Here is a 17832-nt window from a genome sequence, read left to right as displayed (position 1 = left end):
AGATAAATTGATTTTATACGCGTTTCCATTTTCATCACCGCGGGCGCGTCTGGGCCAGACGTCGACCGCGTTTCTTCAACAGGCGGAGATATACTTGCAGACACCGTGCTTTCAGACTTCCCATACTACTAGATATTTACGCCTCGACACAGTTATTGACTGAGACTCGAATAGGCTGAGTAGCCACAGCCCAGCAAAAACTCAGCCCGTCCGAACACAAGTACACCTGTCTCTCGAATTCTCTCTGCCCCAGGTCGAGCAACCGCCAGCGTTGTCGCTTGAATCCTCAAAGGGACTGTACAACAGAGACTACCTGAATTTCTTGCCGGATCACCACCAGACACCGAAGCCATCCTTGTTAAGAAAATTACAAGCCGCTGCAGTGAACCAGAATCGACTAAAAATTGCCTTGCCCCGCCATTTCGGTCACTGAAAGGGCCAAGCCAGAGCCAGATACAAGGAGAAGAGAAGAGAGGAACCTGGTCGCCTGGAGAGGCAACTTCGAGCTGTTTGTACCGAACCGGACCGAATGCAGCCATGCCGCCACGGAAAAGCAATGCCTCGACAGCAGCGGCCACTGATGCCAATGGCGATGTGTCTATGGTGTCAAATGCAACCACTTCATCCAACACTGCACAGGCCAAATCGTCGCGTCAATCAGGCGGAGGAAAACAAGATGACGGCGTGAGCATTGATGTACGTGAACAAAACCCCCTTATTGGAGGCGCACGGCACCTGTCTTGAGATATGGCTCGCAGAATATCACAATGAAAGTTGGCGACTATTGTTAACGTTGAATTCAGGATCTTCTACTGCCACGAACGCTCGTATCCCGGCTTGCCCGCGGCGTACTCCCACCCAACACGTCCATCCAGAAAGACGCGACTCTTGCCATAGCGAAGTCGGCCACTGTTTTCATCTCGTACCTGGCACATCATGCGAACGAGCAAACGACAAAGAAGACTATCGGCCCCCAAGACGTACTCAAGGCACTTAAGGAGATTGAAATGGATGGTGTCATGGAGCTGGGTGCTGTGGGAAAAGACGGCCGGTTAGGTGGTCGGCTCGAGCGCGAACTGGAGGCTTACGAGAAAATTCTCCAGCGCAAGAGAAAGGGATACCGTGACAAAATGAAGGCGCGGGAGAGTTTGGCCGCGGATGGCGACGATGAGGCAGAGAGGGGAGAGCCCAGCAGCAAAAAGGCAAGGAGGGCAAGCGAAGAAGAAGAAAATGTCGATGACGACGAACGATTGCTCGAGCAGCAGCTCAATGGGACGGGCGGTGAGGACAACTTTGACTCCGAACATACTGAGAAGTCGAAGCGGAAGAGTAAGTCCAGTCAGTCTGTCGCGAACGGGAAGGCCAGAGCATCCGCGACCGAGTCCGAGGTCGAGGGCGGAGATACAGCCGCCGAAGAATCGGGGCACGGAGATGAGGATGATGAAGACGAAGAACCAGAAGAAGAGGATGAAGAGGATGAACAAGACGACCAGGAAGATGAGGATGTCGAAGATGACCAAGATGACCACGATGAAGAAGTCGACTCCGTGGAGGATGTGGACGGCAGACACCGCTCCAACGGCACGCGAAGGCCACTTATACCGGGGCGGGACGTGGATGTCGGAAGCGAGGATGAAAGCGATTGAGTTTCTGCCTTGGGTTCTTCATCTGTTCTTACATCGCTTTTTGCCGTCATTAGGGCCTCTTCCAAGTTTCTGCTCCTCGCAGCTGCCGGTGACCACGACGTATATCACCAATCCTCACATGTCTACGCTTTATGAGAGGTCACCTGTTTGTCCCATTGGATCACTTTCCGGCAAACAAGAGTCCTGCTCTATGCTCCGAACATGGCCGCCGGTGGCACAGAATCGTGAAAATCTTCATCCTACGCAGACCATTGCGCATGATCGCTGTGCCCAGGTACAGTACTTTATGCGGCATGACGAGAGCAGCGGAAGGCTAGCCAGAACAACTTACAAAGAGCGCTATGTGGCCCAGTCACTATTGCATCTTTACGCCCCATTCGCTTGGCTTTGCCTTGCGTGGCAAGTGACTTAGCGGCATGATTGCATTGTAACTTGAAGCTCAGGGTGTACAGTGGTTGGATAAACCCGTTGACATGGCATCAGCCGACGCAAATGCTGGTCCCTCTTCAAAGCCTTTCGTAACCCGGCCTTTATCTTCCTGAAGCAGGCAGAGGCATTGGAGTTGGCTATAGTACACGAGGACTAGGAGGAAACTGCAATGGCGCCGGCTTTGCATGTGCCGAATAGTCCGAGGCATTGTATGTACCAGTACCAGTGCCAACGTTTGAGCACGTCTACAGCCATGCTTACCCTGCGTCCAGTCTGTATCATGCTCTTCTACGTCTCCGCCGCTTTTGTCTCTGCCAATCCCCATTCATCTTTGGGTATCCGTCTTCTCCCCTTTTCAATAACGCCGAGAGGCGCCAGGACACTGTAAGCATACTCACCAAAGGTATCAATGTTGCAGTTCGGACCCTTAACGTCGATGCCTTCTTCGTCTCTGTCTACTTTTCCTTTCTTGCCTTGACGGCGTCCCGATCCACCTGCGTCTTCTTCATCATGATGGCCAAGTCCGTCTCTGTCATGCTTATTAGGCTGAAGATCATCATCCCATAGCCATCGCTCCTCTCCCCTTCTTCGAGCATCGGAAACACGCTTGCACGGAACTTCGTCGCGCAAGATCCGTCTCATGAACGACATGGCGGCACAAATTGCGGCCTCGGCATCTACCAAGGCGGTGGTATGTGCTGCGCAGAGCCTGACGCGGGCTGGGCGGGAGGATGCCTTAGTAGAGGCGTAGGAGTCAAAAGGGGATTTAGTGTTGACGAGGACCCAGCCGTCTTCCTCGTCGTCTTCACAAGAGCCGACATTGTTCTTCTGTTTTACAAAATCCAGGATCTTCTTAGCGCTCTCCCACCAACTCGCGAGGAGACTATCCATATTGAACATTATAGGCATGGGCGGCTCCGGGCCCCAGGCGGCCGAGCGAGTTGTTCCTGTTTGTTTCAAATAGAAACTGTCGCCAACACATAGGGTCCGCGTACCCTCATCATACCACGCCAACGAGTCCGGAGTGTGGCCTGGCGTATGTAGAATTGTTATCCCCGTAGAGATGTTGACCGCGCCATCCTCCGCGTCATCATCTTCGTCTCTTCCTCCGCCTGAGTCAGCAGACGGCGACGGTGGCGGCGGCGTATACACGACCCGTTGCATGTCTTGAGCCCATATACCCACGGCGTACCGGGGAGCCTGGAGACCTAGTTTCTCACAGAGGCTGTATCGCTGGAGATTGGAGTACGGTGTGACAGAATGTTTCGCACGCGACGAAGCGAGTATTGTCGTCATTGTCGTCGTCGTGGGCTGCGGTAGCGCTCGATGTTTTTGGTCGAACGATGCCAGTGCCATACTATCCTTACCACCATCTCTCCCCTCAAGCACAGTGTTTTTGTAGCTCTCGCTCTGTTCCTGCAGCAGCTGCGAGGGTTCGGAAGGCTGCCTCAGCAGATACCTCCTTGGCGGTGGTGGTAGCTTCCAAATGCCCATGATGTGATCATAGTGACATTGCGTGGTTATGACGAGATATGGAATTCGTCCGCCTGGGTTGAGTGTGTATTCGAGAAACGTGCCTAGATTCCATACAGCTGGTTGGCGGCGCCGGTGGCCCCTTTCGGCGGTATTATCATCGGCAGTAGTAGCAGCAGGGGCAGTAAGACACGATCCATGACTATGGTCATGACTCCCTGGATCGTTGGAAACCTCTGTTCCACAGCCCGTGTCGCTGAGGACAATAACCTCGGAGTAGGAGTGACGGTTTCCTTCGCCGCCGTCGCCCGTCAGCGTCTCTGGCTCTGGCTTGTTGCCTTTCTTGGACCTGCTAGATCCAACAGATCCAACAGGCGCACTGCCATCTCTAACGGCAGCCTGCCGAGATTGAGATTGATTTGTCGTCATCGTTATTCGACAGATCTTTGCGTAGATATGAGGATACTCTCCATACTCGTCATGCTCGCGGATCAGCCACCAACCCGAACGGGCGGCGTGTCCATCCTCGGACGATCCATTGTGCTCGTGAGACAGGCGGCAAATAGTGAATGGACACGACTGCGGTATTGGTGGGAATATATATGGCCTTCCTCTGTCTCTGTTGTCCATGTCCATGTCCAAACGTGGCCTGCTGGCCACTGGTATCGTGTCCTACTATGTTTCCAATTTCGTTGGTGGAGGGAGATAATTGCTGGCCGACTTCCTGTATATGTGTACCTGGGTACCTACCTACCGTCCGATTATTGCTTATGGAAATTGACAATGCAATGGTGAATGGCCGGACTTGTAGTCGTATCAAGTCAGTGAGATAGCGGGATCACAGTCCAGTCCAGTTCACGTCAGAGTCAACATCATTTCTTCCATAAGTAGTCTCATGTCCAAAATGAGACCGTGGCCGACGGCTTCAAGTAAACCTGGAACAGTCCTTGTCGTCGTCCCAAAGGTATCAGTCAGTGGACGACGATCCTCCACTTGCTACCACTACATTGAGCCCATGGCAGTGCATCATTTCCCTTTTAACTCTAAACGGCATAGACCAGCCGTGTCAGGCCGCAAGCTGATGACAACTGTACTTCTCTTGACTTGTAATCTGCTCGGACCCTACAGGTTCAGCTTTGGAGAGCGTCGTGTACACATGGGCTCGAATCGAATTATGCCGTAGGACAGAGTTCCATGAACAAATACTACAGGCATGATTGGACTTTCCGGAATGTTTCTCATGACCAGCTGACCCTTTGTACGAAGCTGAATGCGAACAAGACCTTGGACCGGGCGGTCAAGTTGCGTGGCGACAAAAGTTGGGAATACCCGAGAAACATGTGCCTGAATTGAGGAAGTAGTCTGGAGGGCTATTCCGTGTCCATACGATCTCCACCTTCATTGTCCTTTTCCTTGGTGACCTTGTCTTTGACTCCCTGCAGGAAGACTTCGACGGCTTCGCCACCGCCTAACGGCACGCCTCCTCTCCTCATGTAACCTCCATTTCCGACAGGGATGTCGAGGGCTTCACTGATACTAGGCAAGCCACCATCACGCAGGGCAATGGTCAAGCTTGATAGACTTTGCGAGAACTGCGGGGACCGCAAGACCCTTCGCAGAATGTCCTTTTTCTGGTCGAGACTGAGTGCTTGTTCTGCTGCTTCGATTGAAGCGTGGTCTGTATTCAAAGCCGACATGTCGTCTGCCTCTTGAGCCAAAGTAACCAACGCAGGGGGTAAATACTGAAGTAGCCCGTCGACAAGTTTGGCGTCTGCCGAATCAATCCACGGTATCGTGGCGGCCGGGGTGAGCAAGTCTGCAAGAGTTGTGAAGAGCTTCTCCTGAGGGGATGATTCGTTGCCTTGATTGTTGGCATTGTTCCCTGCACTGTTCCCTAGCGATTGGATGAAGTTCTGGATTATGGCGTTTGCATCCGTAGCAGCAGCGCTGCTCCAAGTCAGTCGATCGTGTCTCAAGTTGCTGGCACAACGGCCACGGCGCGGGCGTATTACCTACGCTCTTCCGCCTTCGGCTCCCCCTTCTCTAGACTCTTCTCCCTCTTCACGGAAATCGCCACCAGTGGCATCGGGTCCTGCCCCAGGTCCTTGAGACGGACGTCTGTTGATGCGGTGATCTGTGCCCTCCACTTCCTCCATCGGTTCATCATCGTCGTCGTCCGGCGGGTTCTGGTCCTTCGGCAGCTCTGCCATTTGTTGTTGGACGTCCACCTCTTCGCCCTGTAACAGGTTGTTCACAATCTGGCCCAGCTTCAAATCTCGAGCGCTGAACCATGCGGGGTCGCCCTGTGGATGCTGACTTCGAGACTGTAGCCAGAACAGATATCGTTGTGAGCTCGACGAGAATTTGAGCACGTATATTCTTCCATCGGTAGGCTTCTTGGGGTTTGAGGGATTCTCCGCGCTAGAGGGGTGGTAGGGCACGAACGAGCCATCGCCAGGGAGCATCAATAGATCCAATTCAGGCCGATCCAAGGGAGCGGTCCGTGGACGCCAACACAGATGCAAAAGTTCATCTTCCGCGTAGAGGTATAGGTATCCGGGGGTCGGGAGAGGTTTGACTCTGGGAGGAGAGGAGCTCGTCTATTAGAGGTCAGTCGTTGTTATCTGTGGCGTGAGGACAAGCAATGTAGAGCCGAATGTCGAGGAAGAGGCTACAATACTTACATCAAGCTCACAAAGTCCGGCCTTGAACGTGATTATCGGAGCGATCGACATGATGAACAACGGACGAGCAGAGAAAAAAGGAACGTAATAAGTAGTAGCTCAAGTTGAACCGTTTCGACTCTTGGGGTGTGAGCCAGATCCTCTATTTAGCGGAACAAGATGACAGCGTAACAAATGCTGGAAGTTCCTCCGCGATTCCTCAGTCAGGTCAGATCGTACTACAGTGGCCAGGTCTCGTTTTATGCCAATAAAGTGGGCCCGTAGAGACTATACTATAATAGGCAGCTAGAAAGCGCGGCTTGCACGTGCATGACAATACGTGACGTACGGGAGGCCTCCTGGAACTTCCAAATCAATTACAGTGCGCATTGCAACTGATATACGCTCGATATAGAGTTGCTTCAGGGCTGCATTTGGTGCGTACGAGACACCCTATCGACTGTACGTCTCGAATACTTGCTCCTGCTACGCGTTGCGAGAGAACTGGTTTGGAATCAATTCAGGATCGATATGGAACCAATACGTCTACCTACTCGTCCTGCTCCTACTACGCCTACTCGTCCTACTCCTACTACGCCTACTCGTCCTGCTCCTACTACGCCTACTCGTCCTGCTACTCCTACTACGCCTACTCGTCCTACTACGCCTACTACGCCTACTACTCCTGCACGTCCTGTTCGAAAACGACTCGATCGTAAGACACGCGCGACGATATGGGCTCTACGACAGTATGGCTTAACTTACTCGGCTATTGCGCACCATCTCAATATCTCTGTGTTTTCAGTACACTATACCTGCGCTCGTGCACATCGAGTTACTCCTCAACATCAACGTGCGGGTCGTCTACCGCGCCTAACGGAGGAAGAGAAGGATAAACTTGAAGAGTTTGTTACGAGTTCTGCACGTACGCGGCGGCTCTCCTATCGACAAATAGCGCAGGAACTCTACCCTGAGGATAACAGCGTTGGTGCGAAATCGATTCGGCGCGCACTCGAGTCTCGTGGCTACTCGCGGCACCTCGCGATTCGAAAGCCAGTTTTGACAGAAAAGCACCGTAAGGCGCGATTATAGTGGGCAACTGAGCGTATAAATTGGACGCTTACGCAGTAGTTCTTAATACTATGGAGTGACGAAACGTGGATTAAATCGGGCCTATATCGAAAGGTTTTTATTACGCGCAAAAAGTCGGAAGAGCTAAACGAGACTTGCCTACTTCCACGTCGACGCGAGAAAGGCTGGATGTTTTGGGCCTCGTTTAGCGGGAAGACGAAAGGTCCTACTTTATTCTGGGAGAAGGACTAGGGAACTATTAATCAGGATTCGTACTGCGAACGGATACTGCCACTTATTGAAGACTGGTTGAAGCGTTTTCCTGAGCTCCAATTTATGCAGGATCACGCTCCTGGACACCGAGGGCGAAAGACACTCGAAGCGCTACGCGAGAAAGGTATCGAACTACTTCCTTGGCCTCCAAACTCGCCAGATTTGAACCCTATCGAAACGCTTTGGTGCCGTATGAAAGACTGGCTTCAAAAGCGCTACGGGGATAGTACTGCCAGTATATCCTATAAAGAGTTACGCCGGCGCGTACTCGAAGCCTGGGATGCGATTGGCGAGGATACTCTTGAAGAGTTAGTTAAGACGATGCCGCAACGCTGTCAAGACGTGATTAACGCTCAGGGAGGACACACCAAGTGGTAGGCTACGAGTACTACTACTACTACTACTGTTCTTCGTTCATATCTATCCTGAATCGATTCTAAACCAGTTCTCTCGCAACGCGTAGCAGGAGCAAGTATTCGAGACGTACAGTCGATAGGGTGTCTCGTACGCACCAAATGCAGCCCTGAAGCAACTCTATATCGAGCGTATATCAGTTGCAATGCGCACTGTAATCGATTTGGAAGTTCCAGGAGGCCTCCTGTACGTCACGTATTGTCATTGAGCGTTCCCAATTAAGCTAGTCTGTATTTTATTTGGGCCCACTTTATTGGCATAAAACGAGACCTGGCCATAGTAGTCGTGGGACTTGCGTCAGGGAGCAGAAGCCTGCCCAGGTGGCTAACGAGCAAATTCAGCAAATGGAGCAAACCGAGCAAAACTCGTGCCTCCGCATTCAGAGGGCAGCTGAGACGGTGCTTGGCGCACGCACGTGAAATCACATGATCAACCACCCACTGGTCGCCGTCGAAAATTCCGCCGTACTTTCCTGATCGAGATTCTGCCGCCAAGAAAAGGCATCGCACACTGCTCTTCGCACGTCCACTGCGGCACTGCATCTGGCAACGAAACCAAACCTCCACCACCATTTGGCGACAACAACCTCAGCAAACACTCCAGCCTCGTGGTCAAGATGTCTTCCGTGGAGGCCAACCAAGCTACTGTGAAGAAGTTCGCGGGCGGCGAGAGAACGGTGCCGCACCCTTCCCAGAAGGCGCGCAAGTTCTACCCGGCGGAGGATGTCAAACAACCCAAGAAGGTGAGCGATGACTCCTTACCTTGGAATGCTTTGCGCGAGAGAGGGAGGGAAAAGAAAGCGGGTGGAATGGAAAACGACGACCGTTAGAAGACAACAGAGGCGGATGATACACACGGCAACATGTATTCGACAGCGAACATATACTGACATGAAGAAATCATACAGGCTCGCAAGACTCTTCGCCCACACAAGCCCCGAGCATCCCTCCAACCTGGCGCCGTTCTGATCCTCCTGGCTGGACGTTTCCGTGGCAAGCGTGTTGTCCTTCTTCGACACCTCAAGGAGGGCGCACTCCTGGTCACCGGCCCCTTCAAGATCAATGGAGTTCCTCTGCGACGAGTCAACTCGAGATACGTCATTGCGACGTCCACAAAAGTCGACATCAGCGGCCTTGACCAGTCGACGCTAGACAAGATTGCCAGCCCGGAATACTTCGCTCGGGAAAAGAAGAGCAAGAAGGAAAAGGGCGAGGAGGCTTTTATTAAGCAGGGAGAGAAGCCAGAGGTAAGGAACCCACAAGCACACACAACCCCGTTCCATCGGGCTAACATCCACTTGCAGAAGAAGCAGCCTACTTCTCAACGCGCTTCCGACCAGAAGACCATCGACAAGCCGCTCCTTTCCGCCATCAAGAACGAAGAATTCCTTGCCAGCTATTTGAAATCCAGCTTCGCCCTGAGACACGGCCAGAAGCCCCACGAGATGGTCTTTTAAACAATAGGGCCAATGCCACTTTCTTGCTGCAGCGAGAGGGGAGGATCGCTGGGGGTTGTTCCTAAGGAGGTCTGAGGGGAGACATGTGGTGCCAGACATGTGAGAGACATGGGGCGTTTTGTTGCGTGGCTTGCGCGGTAGGCCGACCACCAAGCAAACTTCTTTAATTTGCACAAAAAGCGACCATGGTCTGGCGGCCGGAGCATGGTCAGCCATGAAAGGGAGGTTTCCATGGATGGACCCGTGCTGGCCTTTGCCGATCATGTTGCTGCAAAACCAAGCGACGGGCGACGATGAGTCAATATCCTGTGGGTTGGGCGAACAAAGATGGTTACGCACGGAAGGTTTGCACCGGACACCGTTGCGCCTTCGGGATTGATTTTTCGAGCCTAGACAAATGAAACACCAAAGATGAAATCTGTCTGATACTCTTCGAGGTCTTTTTTTGTCCATTCGATCTGGCTTTTCGTGTCCCCCGTCTATGCTGTTGCTAAACTCTAGACCCAGATTGCGTTACCACAGCCCATTTCCTGAAGCGCACATGGTCCATGACATCCCCATCTAACCATGCTACAGATCTCGGCGACAAAGAGGATGCTCTTGAATCTGTCGCCACTCTTATGTACCAACTGTCATGGAATTGCTTGTTCAACATTACGCTCAACTAACATGCTAAGATGGGTATCTAGATGTCCTAACAACCACTGCAGCAATTTCGCTCGAAAAGATCCCAAACACGCTCCCAGACCAAATAAACCCGCACCAGCACATGATGTCAAACTGCAAGCCATGCCAACCATCATATGCCGCGTCACAACACTATATCCCGATGGAACGTTGTGGTCCTGCCCGCTAACCATGATTGCAAACAAACTGTACCACCCTTCTTCTCCTGCGCAAGACTCTGGGCCATTCAATGTACTGTATGTGATGCCCATTGCCGTCCTGTCAGATTTAACTGGAACTTTGATTCCTCGTCGTCCTCCGCCTAGGACCCGACGCATCGGTGTTATGTTTCGCATCCGCGATCCTACCATTAACCTTCCTCTTCGCCTTATCTTTGACCCCCTCAACTCTAGCCGGGACATCATGCTTGTCGGCTTCCAGAACAACATCATCAATAATGTCCGTACCGACAGTCGTGCCCATGACCCAGTCCACCAGCCCCCAGGGCCCATAATTACCTTCGCCATCACTTAACAAATGTGTATCCGTGCGACGGGCGACGCCGCCGAGGATGAAATTCGTCGGAACGGTCGAGTACCCACTGTAGGCGAAAGTTTCCTCCACCGACACCAGTGTCAGATAGAGCACATAAGTCAGAAGATGGAATCGAAAGAGCAACGCCGGGAGATAAGTCGGGATGAAACCACGGACGAGATATGCGACAGGGTGGTCGTAGCTAGCTGCCAGGGGGAACGGGGCCGGTAGCGAATGATACCACTGCTGGTGAGCGCGGGCGAGGGTCGGAGTTTTGGACCACCCGTGCAAGACATAGCGATGAAGTATGTACGCCACAACTTCGCGCACCAGGTACCCCCGCGCCAGGTCCTTGAGAATCCCGAACGGTAATGGCAGCGTAGTCGTGACGCGGAGTGCTGACCGGATCAGAAGCACACGAGTGAACAGGACCTCAACGGCCGCTTGGATCGCCACGCCCATGAGGACGTTGAAGATCGACCAGCCCACCACGCGCAATGTGCGGAAAGTTTGGGCGCGGCTGGCGTTTTTGAACAGCAGCGCGGAATCGCCCAGCGCCTTGAGGTTTTCTGCCGCAGATGGGAGTAGGGCATCAAACAGTAGAAAGAACGTCGATGGTAGGATATAGAATAATGTCCTGACGGCCAGAGTTGCGACTAGCTCGACGCGCAGCGGTGGATGAGATAGCACCAGTGTCGACCACGTCAGGTAGAAGAAAAGTAAATTCAGCGACGTCGAGTACGATGTCATGGTCGGGATGAGGAGGAACGACAGCGCCGGCAGCCCCACGAGCGCGTCGGCCATGGTGCGCAGCGTCGTGTATGTCGATGTGAATGGTGATGTCGCATAGTTGTAGATGGTCGAGGCTAACGACGGAGGGGGTGGGCAGGAGAGCGCATTGGGGACATAGGATGACCACGACTGAGGCAGGTAACAGGCCGGGTTGTAGTAGGACGACATTATTGCAAGACGTTTAAGTGATTTGAGATATCATCGGCCACCTCAAAGCTGCGCTGGTGATGTGATGCACTTTGGGAATTGTTCGCCGCAGAATAGGATAGCCACTTGAATCACATGTATTTACCAGCCTACAACAACAGATGTTGTGGCTGGCAAAGTGTAAAGAAGTGGGCTGGTACTGATGTCGTTGCAATTGATTGATTGGCGACCCAGCCAACGTCATCTGGATTTGATCGGCCATAGGCTCGCACGTGACACAGCTTAATCAGCAACTTTAAGTCAGCCACGCCGGTTAGCTCTACACATGTGCTGCGCCTCAGACGAGAGCAGCCACAGTTGTCCACTACTGCGTTTCTATCCAACATCCGGCCCCCCAATATGATTTGATTTGTACTACACTGGCAGTGCCAGGGCGTGCATACCTCTCGGTACTTTCTACTAATTACTGTGGTCCGAAGTCCTGCAGTGCCCATGTCTCTCAACCCCAGCTTCCACCGGAAGTCAGAAAATCATGTCGATCCTCGACTATGGAAAAGCCACCTCCATCTCCATCTCCACCTCCACTGCACTACTACTACGGATTCCACCCATCGCCCACAACCAACAGAACCCCACGCTAACGCGGGCATCAATGACTCGGAGTTTGATGACTTCCCGTCCAATTTGAACCTGCCGGCCCCTGCAGTTTGTATACGAGTCGCAACGGTGCTCTGAACGGCTTGAGTCAGGGGACAGAAACGACAAGAGCTCCTTCGGCCGGACAGCTCACTGTCATTGACATGAAGGGGTCTGGTACTTTACACGCCAACTTGCAGGGTGCATTGAGTTTGTCAACTTCTTTTTCCCCCCCTTGATAGGGAGTTCAAACCCCCCTTCGAATTTCACCGGGCGCACATGCTCCAAAAGGTGTGTACTTCTATCTCTTGAGGGGCCCCAAAACCATCCGAGGATGGCTGTCACCGCGTCTCGAGATACTACATCCCTGTCCGAAACCAGAGACCCAGTCTGAATATGCATGATTTTTACTAGTAACAACCTTTCCGATCTGAGCAGCAGGGACTGTAGCGACCTCCCACTGCAGTGGTGGTGGCTAGTGGCTTGCCGATAGCGAACGCAAGTCGCAAGCCATCCTGGCCCCTCAAAACCCCCTGCGGGTTGTCGAGCCAGCTAACTATGGATGCGGGGTTTGCATGAATGCAGGGAACAAGGTCAGTGTCATCAGTGTTCGAGTGACAGCGGTGGGAATCCTACCGGCCGACACTGCCAGTGGGCAGCTGAGAAGGGACCTTTTGCCGTCTTTGCCATTTCCCACCTCCAATTCTCATACTAGTTGTTCAGTTGCAATCAGGTCAGCCGCCTCGTTGGACGGCCGATGCAGGAACTATGATCTCCAATGATGCTGATGGACGTCCTGGTTGTAACCTGACTCCACGCTACACTACTACTGGCATCCGGGCGGACGTGAAGGTTGGCTAGTAGTATTCTCCAACCGTTCGATAACTTATATAGCCCGACTATTATCTGCCTTTATGTGGGAAAGGGAAGGCCGTAAGACCACAACTCGTGAAACTGTAAAAAAGCCACTGACTGCTCCTGCCATTGACCTGGCCAAACATGTCTGAGCTCACCATCCCAAAAACGCAAACCGCCGCAATCGTCCGACAACAGGGCGGCCCGGTCGAGTTCGACGACAACTACCCTGTCACACTGCCGAAAGAGGACGAGGTTCTGGTCAAAGTGCTATATACGGGAGTTTGCCAAAGTGGTGAGCCACGTCACAGTTACATGGTACTAGTAACCACAGCGGTTCCATTTTGACTTACGATACAATCAATCGCTACTAGACCTCCATACCAAGGCGGGGACTGCTCCAGGAGCCGATGGCCGGCCCATCACCAACATCAAGCTTCCTCACGTCGGAGGACACGAAGGTGTCGGGCGGGTTGTCGCGTTCGGCCCCAACCTGAAGCCTAGCGAAACCCTTCAGCTAGGCACATTGGTTGGCATTCGCTTTGCCTCACGCGTATGCCATGAGTGCGAGTACTGTCTTTCCGGTAGGGAACAATACTGTCAAAAGGCAACAAACCATCTGCACCATGAAGATGGAAGCTTTCAGCAGTACTGTGTCCTGGACACAAAGTACTTGACCATGTTACCGCAGGACATTGATCCGAAAGTGGTCGGCCCTGCGCTCTGCGCCGGAGTGACAGCATACAAAGTACGTTTCTGATTCTGGGGTTCGGTTCGCTGCGATAGGTACTCAACAGCACTAACCATGTCATGCTCGCGCAGGCCGTTCGCAATACTGATGTGAAACAAGGAGAATGGCTTACCGTCATTGGAGCGGGTGGTGGCCTGGGCCATTTCGCAGGTGAGCGCCGCACAAACCCAGACTAGACGTGACTCGGGCTGAGCAAAACTCAACACAACAGTACAATATGGTCTCGCCCTAGGTGCCAAAGTTCTCGGTGTCGATGCCGGCGATGACAAGAAGCGGTTCGTGGAGTCCCTCGGGGCCCAGTTCCTGGATTTCTCAAAGTGTCAGGATCTGGCAGGCAAAGTCAGGGATGTCACAGCTGGAGGCACTCATGCAGTGGTGGTCACCAGTGGCCACCCTGGCGCTTTTCGGAATCTGGTGGACATGATCAGGATCGGCGGGTCTCTGTGTATGGTGGGCATTCCACCAGGAGATGTGCATCTAGACACCCCCATCGCCACCATCGTCATCAGAGGTCTAAAAATCCAAGGGAATCTGGTAGGCTCTCTAAAAGAGACCTTGGAGGCTGTGGAATTGGTTCGAGTTGGCAAGGTGAAGCCGCACGTCCAGGTCAGACCTTTCCGGGACCTCCCAGAAGTATACGAGATGTTGGAGAAAGGTGACATACCTGGTCGAATTGTCTTGCAGCTATAGGACGCCCGCATTGACAGATGCGCGCAACGAAAGCATCCAATTGTTGTGGGTCGCGCTGTTTCTGAATGTCCTCCGGGCCCCCTCTAACCTCTGTGAACCGCAAACGACGTGCATATGGTCCTGTGCCTGTAAACTCTCGTAAACACAGGCGCCTGCCAGTGCAATGCAATATGTCCGAAGTGTAAGGATAGGCTGCTATCAAAACTGGGAGCTCAGCAGCCTCAATGAAGCGACTGGGGTGCGGGACAGTATGTGTGGTATGCTGGCTTCCAAGATGCGCGCGGAATGAGGAATGGGGAATGGGAATGGGCCACTACCCGATACAGCGACGCCCAGCGACGAAAACCCGGTTCAACTTTGCAAAACGTCGCGAGCCAGAAAGAGACCTGGAGTGATCAAGGGAACACCCTTGGTGGCGTTTGATGTAATGAGCTCAATACTCCAGCTTCCGTAACGCCACTTCTGAGTCAGGCGCAGATGCAAAAGAGGTTGACCAGTAATCGGTAGCATCAGCCTACAGCCACTGACACCACATACCTGAAGATGGGCTTCCGTAGTCGAATGTGCCTGAGATCTGGTCAGTGCTTGAGAGGCGTTTCCTCTGGCCAACGCCGTTGATTGGCAACGTCAACATCTCTTCCTGGTGTGGTTCGGTCGCGGGCACTTAACGGTAGAAGTGCATACCAATACATGACCCCTGGGGCTGCAGTTTTGGGTATGGCGTGGTTTGGCGAAGTTCGGATCCCAGTCCAACCCCCGGTTGTCGGACTGTCAGCATCTGGTTCGTTCGGTGAGACTGCCAAATGGTACTAGGTCCTGGTCAAGACTATCTAGAGACTCGGAAAAATGGTCTCACAGTCCAGATCTCACCTGAATTCCTGCTTTAGCGCGACTTGTGACAGGTAAACCTTTTGCGGAAGACGCAGGCCACTTCACCTGCTCGATTTGTGTCGCACCCCGGTGCTGGTCTGAGGCCTCGTACCCAAAGTACGCTGTATTGAGAGAACGGTTCGCATGTGTGAAATCGAACAAGGATACTCGTCTTGACCTTCTTGGCCACTATTCCTTAATATCGCAGTACTGGTCAAGCCCCGGGGCGACTCTGGCGCGGCACCGTACAATCCCTGCCCTGCAAGCACTTTATTGCACACATGCAACTCATTGCTGCATTATCGCTTATCGTGGCGTCTGGATCTTTCTGCAAGGCTGTCTGGCCGCGTCCCTTCTGCTACCCTCTCCGCCATGACATGGACTTGGAAAGCTCACTGGCGCAAAAGACGCGTATGTACTGTGACCAGTCGCGGGCCTGGCGACGGCTGTTTCCATGCTTTGGTTGGCATTCAGTGTCTGAAAGCCCTTGCGCTGGCGAGAGATTTCATTTCTAGACTTCCCGCTGCCGCCCGGCGCGCGTTTCGATGGATGCCCCGCATTGAGTGGTGGGTTGAGACTCGAGATAAGTCGGGGATGGACTGGGATCTCGGTGTAGATCACCCTAGTGGGCCTTCCCTCAATCCGTGCATTGGGTTTCCGGATGTCAGTCCAGCAGGTCTCCCTTGCTGCGAGATGGCGCAGGAAAGCCCGCCCCGTCTAAACTATCCTCCTCGGGCCCTTCGTGCCTGGTGCGTCCCCTGCAAGGAATTCGACAACGCCGTAAATGGGTATGCCCGTCTGAAACTCCCGTGTCTGAGCTTTTTCCATTCGAGCAAGTGGGTCTGGTTGCCACATCTCACGAACCGTTCTCTGGGAGGCACATTCCAGCACCTTGCATTCTCCTCTCAGACAAAGTGCATCATGGGCCGTCTTCACAAGGGAGGAAGGCTGAAATGGCCCAAAGCACCGACCGTCAAACTTTCAAAAGGGCCAGCATTGCCAAACTGGCCCAGTGAAAGTGCCCTTATGAACCTACACACACAGTCAGATATCTAATCACATCCAACATTGCGAGTAGAAGTCAGCCAATTGTTCCCATTGTCCCAACTCCTCAGAGCAGACTGGGCCCTACTAACACATCAGCAGTGGTCACTGTTCCGGCCTGACTAAGAATCCAGTGAACCCGTCCGAAATGTTGCCGCAACTGGAATCCGAGTTTGAGGGAGATTCCTCCTTCAGTTATGGAACCGAATGCCCATCGCTTTCATCGAGTTTCCTACCTTCAGATCAGTCTTCAGTGGGCTTCCATGGCGCTCGCAGAGCTTCGTTGGCCTCGTCCAATAGCTCAATGTCACCAGAGGTGTTCTTCACCCCTTCGGCAAGGACGTCAAGTCCCACGACGCCCATGATGTTTGATGCAGGCATGCAACTATCGTACAAACAATACATGAAGCCAGCAAAGTACCTGCACATGGCTCATCCCATATTCCACTTGCAGGACCAAGAGCAAGACCACCGAGACGATGTTTGGATGAGCAATGTTGCTTCCAGCAACAGTCTTGGTCTCGTGGGTGGGATGCCTGATACTTTGATGGCAATGGCACACCATCCTTTGGGCCAAGTGGAGCCATCGTGCCTCGGTCAAATGGCCACAAATCCAGCTTTGACGGATTCCATCTTCAGCTCCCCAGAGCCCGGTCGGTTGCATGTAACGCATCAGGACCTGCTGCCATGGGCCTCAGCCGACCTGCACCCACCAGCGGAGACTGTGGAGCCCAGTGCCACCTTTCAAGCCGTCCTCCCAAGCTCTCCGTTGTGCAAGCTGGAGCCATCCACCCCGCTAAACAACCATCTGGCTCACACAGCGGGAGCGATGACCAGCAGTCCCTTGTCATTCGTTTCGTCAATGGTGGTCCCGTCACAGCGGCACATCGAAGAACCGCCATACAGCTCACTGGAAGAGTCGCTGAGATTCTGTGACACCAAAAAACACCGAACAAATCCCGATCGGCTGCATCGACGGAGTTATGAGCGCAAGCGTCTATCAGGCATGTCGTCGAAGCCCAAGCCGGTGGCAGGCAAATCTGGAATGAACTGTGACCTAATCATCACAAAAAATGAATTTGCCTGTAGCTATCCAGGCTGCATTGACAAGAGCACGGGAGAGCAGAAACGATTCAAGAGACAAGAGCATAAAAAGCGACATGAGAAGACAGTCCACGAACGAGAGAAACATTCGGCATATCGGTGCTGGGTCCCTGAATGTAACAGGCCATTTTCCCGGACAGACAATCTCAAAAGCCATTTGAGAAATACCCACTCCAAACGACCAGGAGTTCGTGGGAATCGGTATGTGGCAACTTTGGACAAAAACAGTGAATACTATGACCCAGAGTGGGTAGGCAACCTGGACAAGGATGGGTACCCGATCGTTTAAGAGTATCGGGGGGAAGTCTGGCGTGGAGA

At 53.0% G+C, this 17832-nt stretch overlaps 7 protein-coding genes across 7 annotated transcripts; 4 read left to right on the top strand and 3 right to left on the bottom strand.

Moving 5' to 3' along the window:
* The first annotated feature begins 8 nt into the window (after positions 1 to 8).
* HMPREF1120_08380 (DNA polymerase epsilon subunit 3) lies at positions 9 to 3070 on the top strand. The gene is made up of 2 exons (XM_009162631.1): positions 9 to 696; positions 804 to 3070. The coding sequence occupies exons 1-2, from the start codon at positions 538 to 540 to the stop codon at positions 1644 to 1646; spliced, it is 1002 nt and encodes a 333-aa protein (XP_009160879.1). The 5' UTR covers positions 9 to 537; the 3' UTR covers positions 1647 to 3070.
* On the bottom strand, positions 2364 to 4184 carry HMPREF1120_08379 (uncharacterized protein; the record flags this gene model as incomplete). Its single annotated transcript, XM_009162630.1, has 1 exon — positions 2364 to 4184. The coding sequence occupies one exon, from the start codon at positions 4182 to 4184 to the stop codon at positions 2364 to 2366; it is 1821 nt and encodes a 606-aa protein (XP_009160878.1).
* A 734-nt stretch (positions 4185 to 4918) lies between these two features.
* HMPREF1120_08378 (uncharacterized protein) lies at positions 4919 to 6283 on the bottom strand (the record flags this gene model as incomplete). Its single annotated transcript, XM_009162629.1, has 3 exons — positions 4919 to 5495; positions 5565 to 6148; positions 6233 to 6283. 3 exons carry the CDS (start codon positions 6281 to 6283, stop codon positions 4919 to 4921), a joined length of 1212 nt encoding a protein of 403 aa, XP_009160877.1.
* Positions 6284 to 8274: 1991 nt separating this feature from the next.
* Positions 8275 to 9984, top strand: HMPREF1120_08377 (50S ribosomal protein L6e). Its single transcript, XM_009162628.1, has 3 exons — positions 8275 to 8711; positions 8877 to 9215; positions 9273 to 9984. The coding sequence occupies exons 1-3, from the start codon at positions 8586 to 8588 to the stop codon at positions 9423 to 9425; spliced, it is 618 nt and encodes a 205-aa protein (XP_009160876.1). The 5' UTR covers positions 8275 to 8585; the 3' UTR covers positions 9426 to 9984.
* On the bottom strand, positions 9852 to 11753 carry HMPREF1120_08376 (SulP family sulfate permease). Its single transcript, XM_009162627.1, has one exon. The coding sequence runs from the start codon at positions 11583 to 11585 to the stop codon at positions 10380 to 10382; it is 1206 nt and encodes a 401-aa protein (XP_009160875.1). The 5' UTR covers positions 11586 to 11753; the 3' UTR covers positions 9852 to 10379.
* A 179-nt stretch (positions 11754 to 11932) lies between these two features.
* Positions 11933 to 14590, top strand: HMPREF1120_08375 (alcohol dehydrogenase). Its single transcript, XM_009162626.1, has 5 exons — positions 11933 to 12491; positions 12615 to 13350; positions 13430 to 13803; positions 13878 to 13956; positions 14018 to 14590. Exons 2-5 carry the CDS (start codon positions 13200 to 13202, stop codon positions 14494 to 14496), a joined length of 1083 nt encoding a protein of 360 aa, XP_009160874.1. The 5' UTR covers positions 11933 to 12491; positions 12615 to 13199; the 3' UTR covers positions 14497 to 14590.
* Positions 14591 to 16558: 1968 nt separating this feature from the next.
* On the top strand, positions 16559 to 17803 carry HMPREF1120_08374 (zinc finger protein BrlA; the record flags this gene model as incomplete). Its single annotated transcript, XM_009162625.1, has 1 exon — positions 16559 to 17803. The coding sequence occupies one exon, from the start codon at positions 16559 to 16561 to the stop codon at positions 17801 to 17803; it is 1245 nt and encodes a 414-aa protein (XP_009160873.1).
* Positions 17804 to 17832: the final 29 nt, after the last annotated feature.

Source organism: Exophiala dermatitidis (genome assembly GCF_000230625.1).
Source record: "Exophiala dermatitidis NIH/UT8656 unplaced genomic scaffold supercont1.7, whole genome shotgun sequence".
Lineage (NCBI taxonomy): Eukaryota > Fungi > Ascomycota > Eurotiomycetes > Chaetothyriales > Herpotrichiellaceae > Exophiala > Exophiala dermatitidis.
The sequence above is the reverse complement of the archived record's forward strand: the minus strand, read 5'-3'. Positions and strand labels throughout refer to the sequence as shown.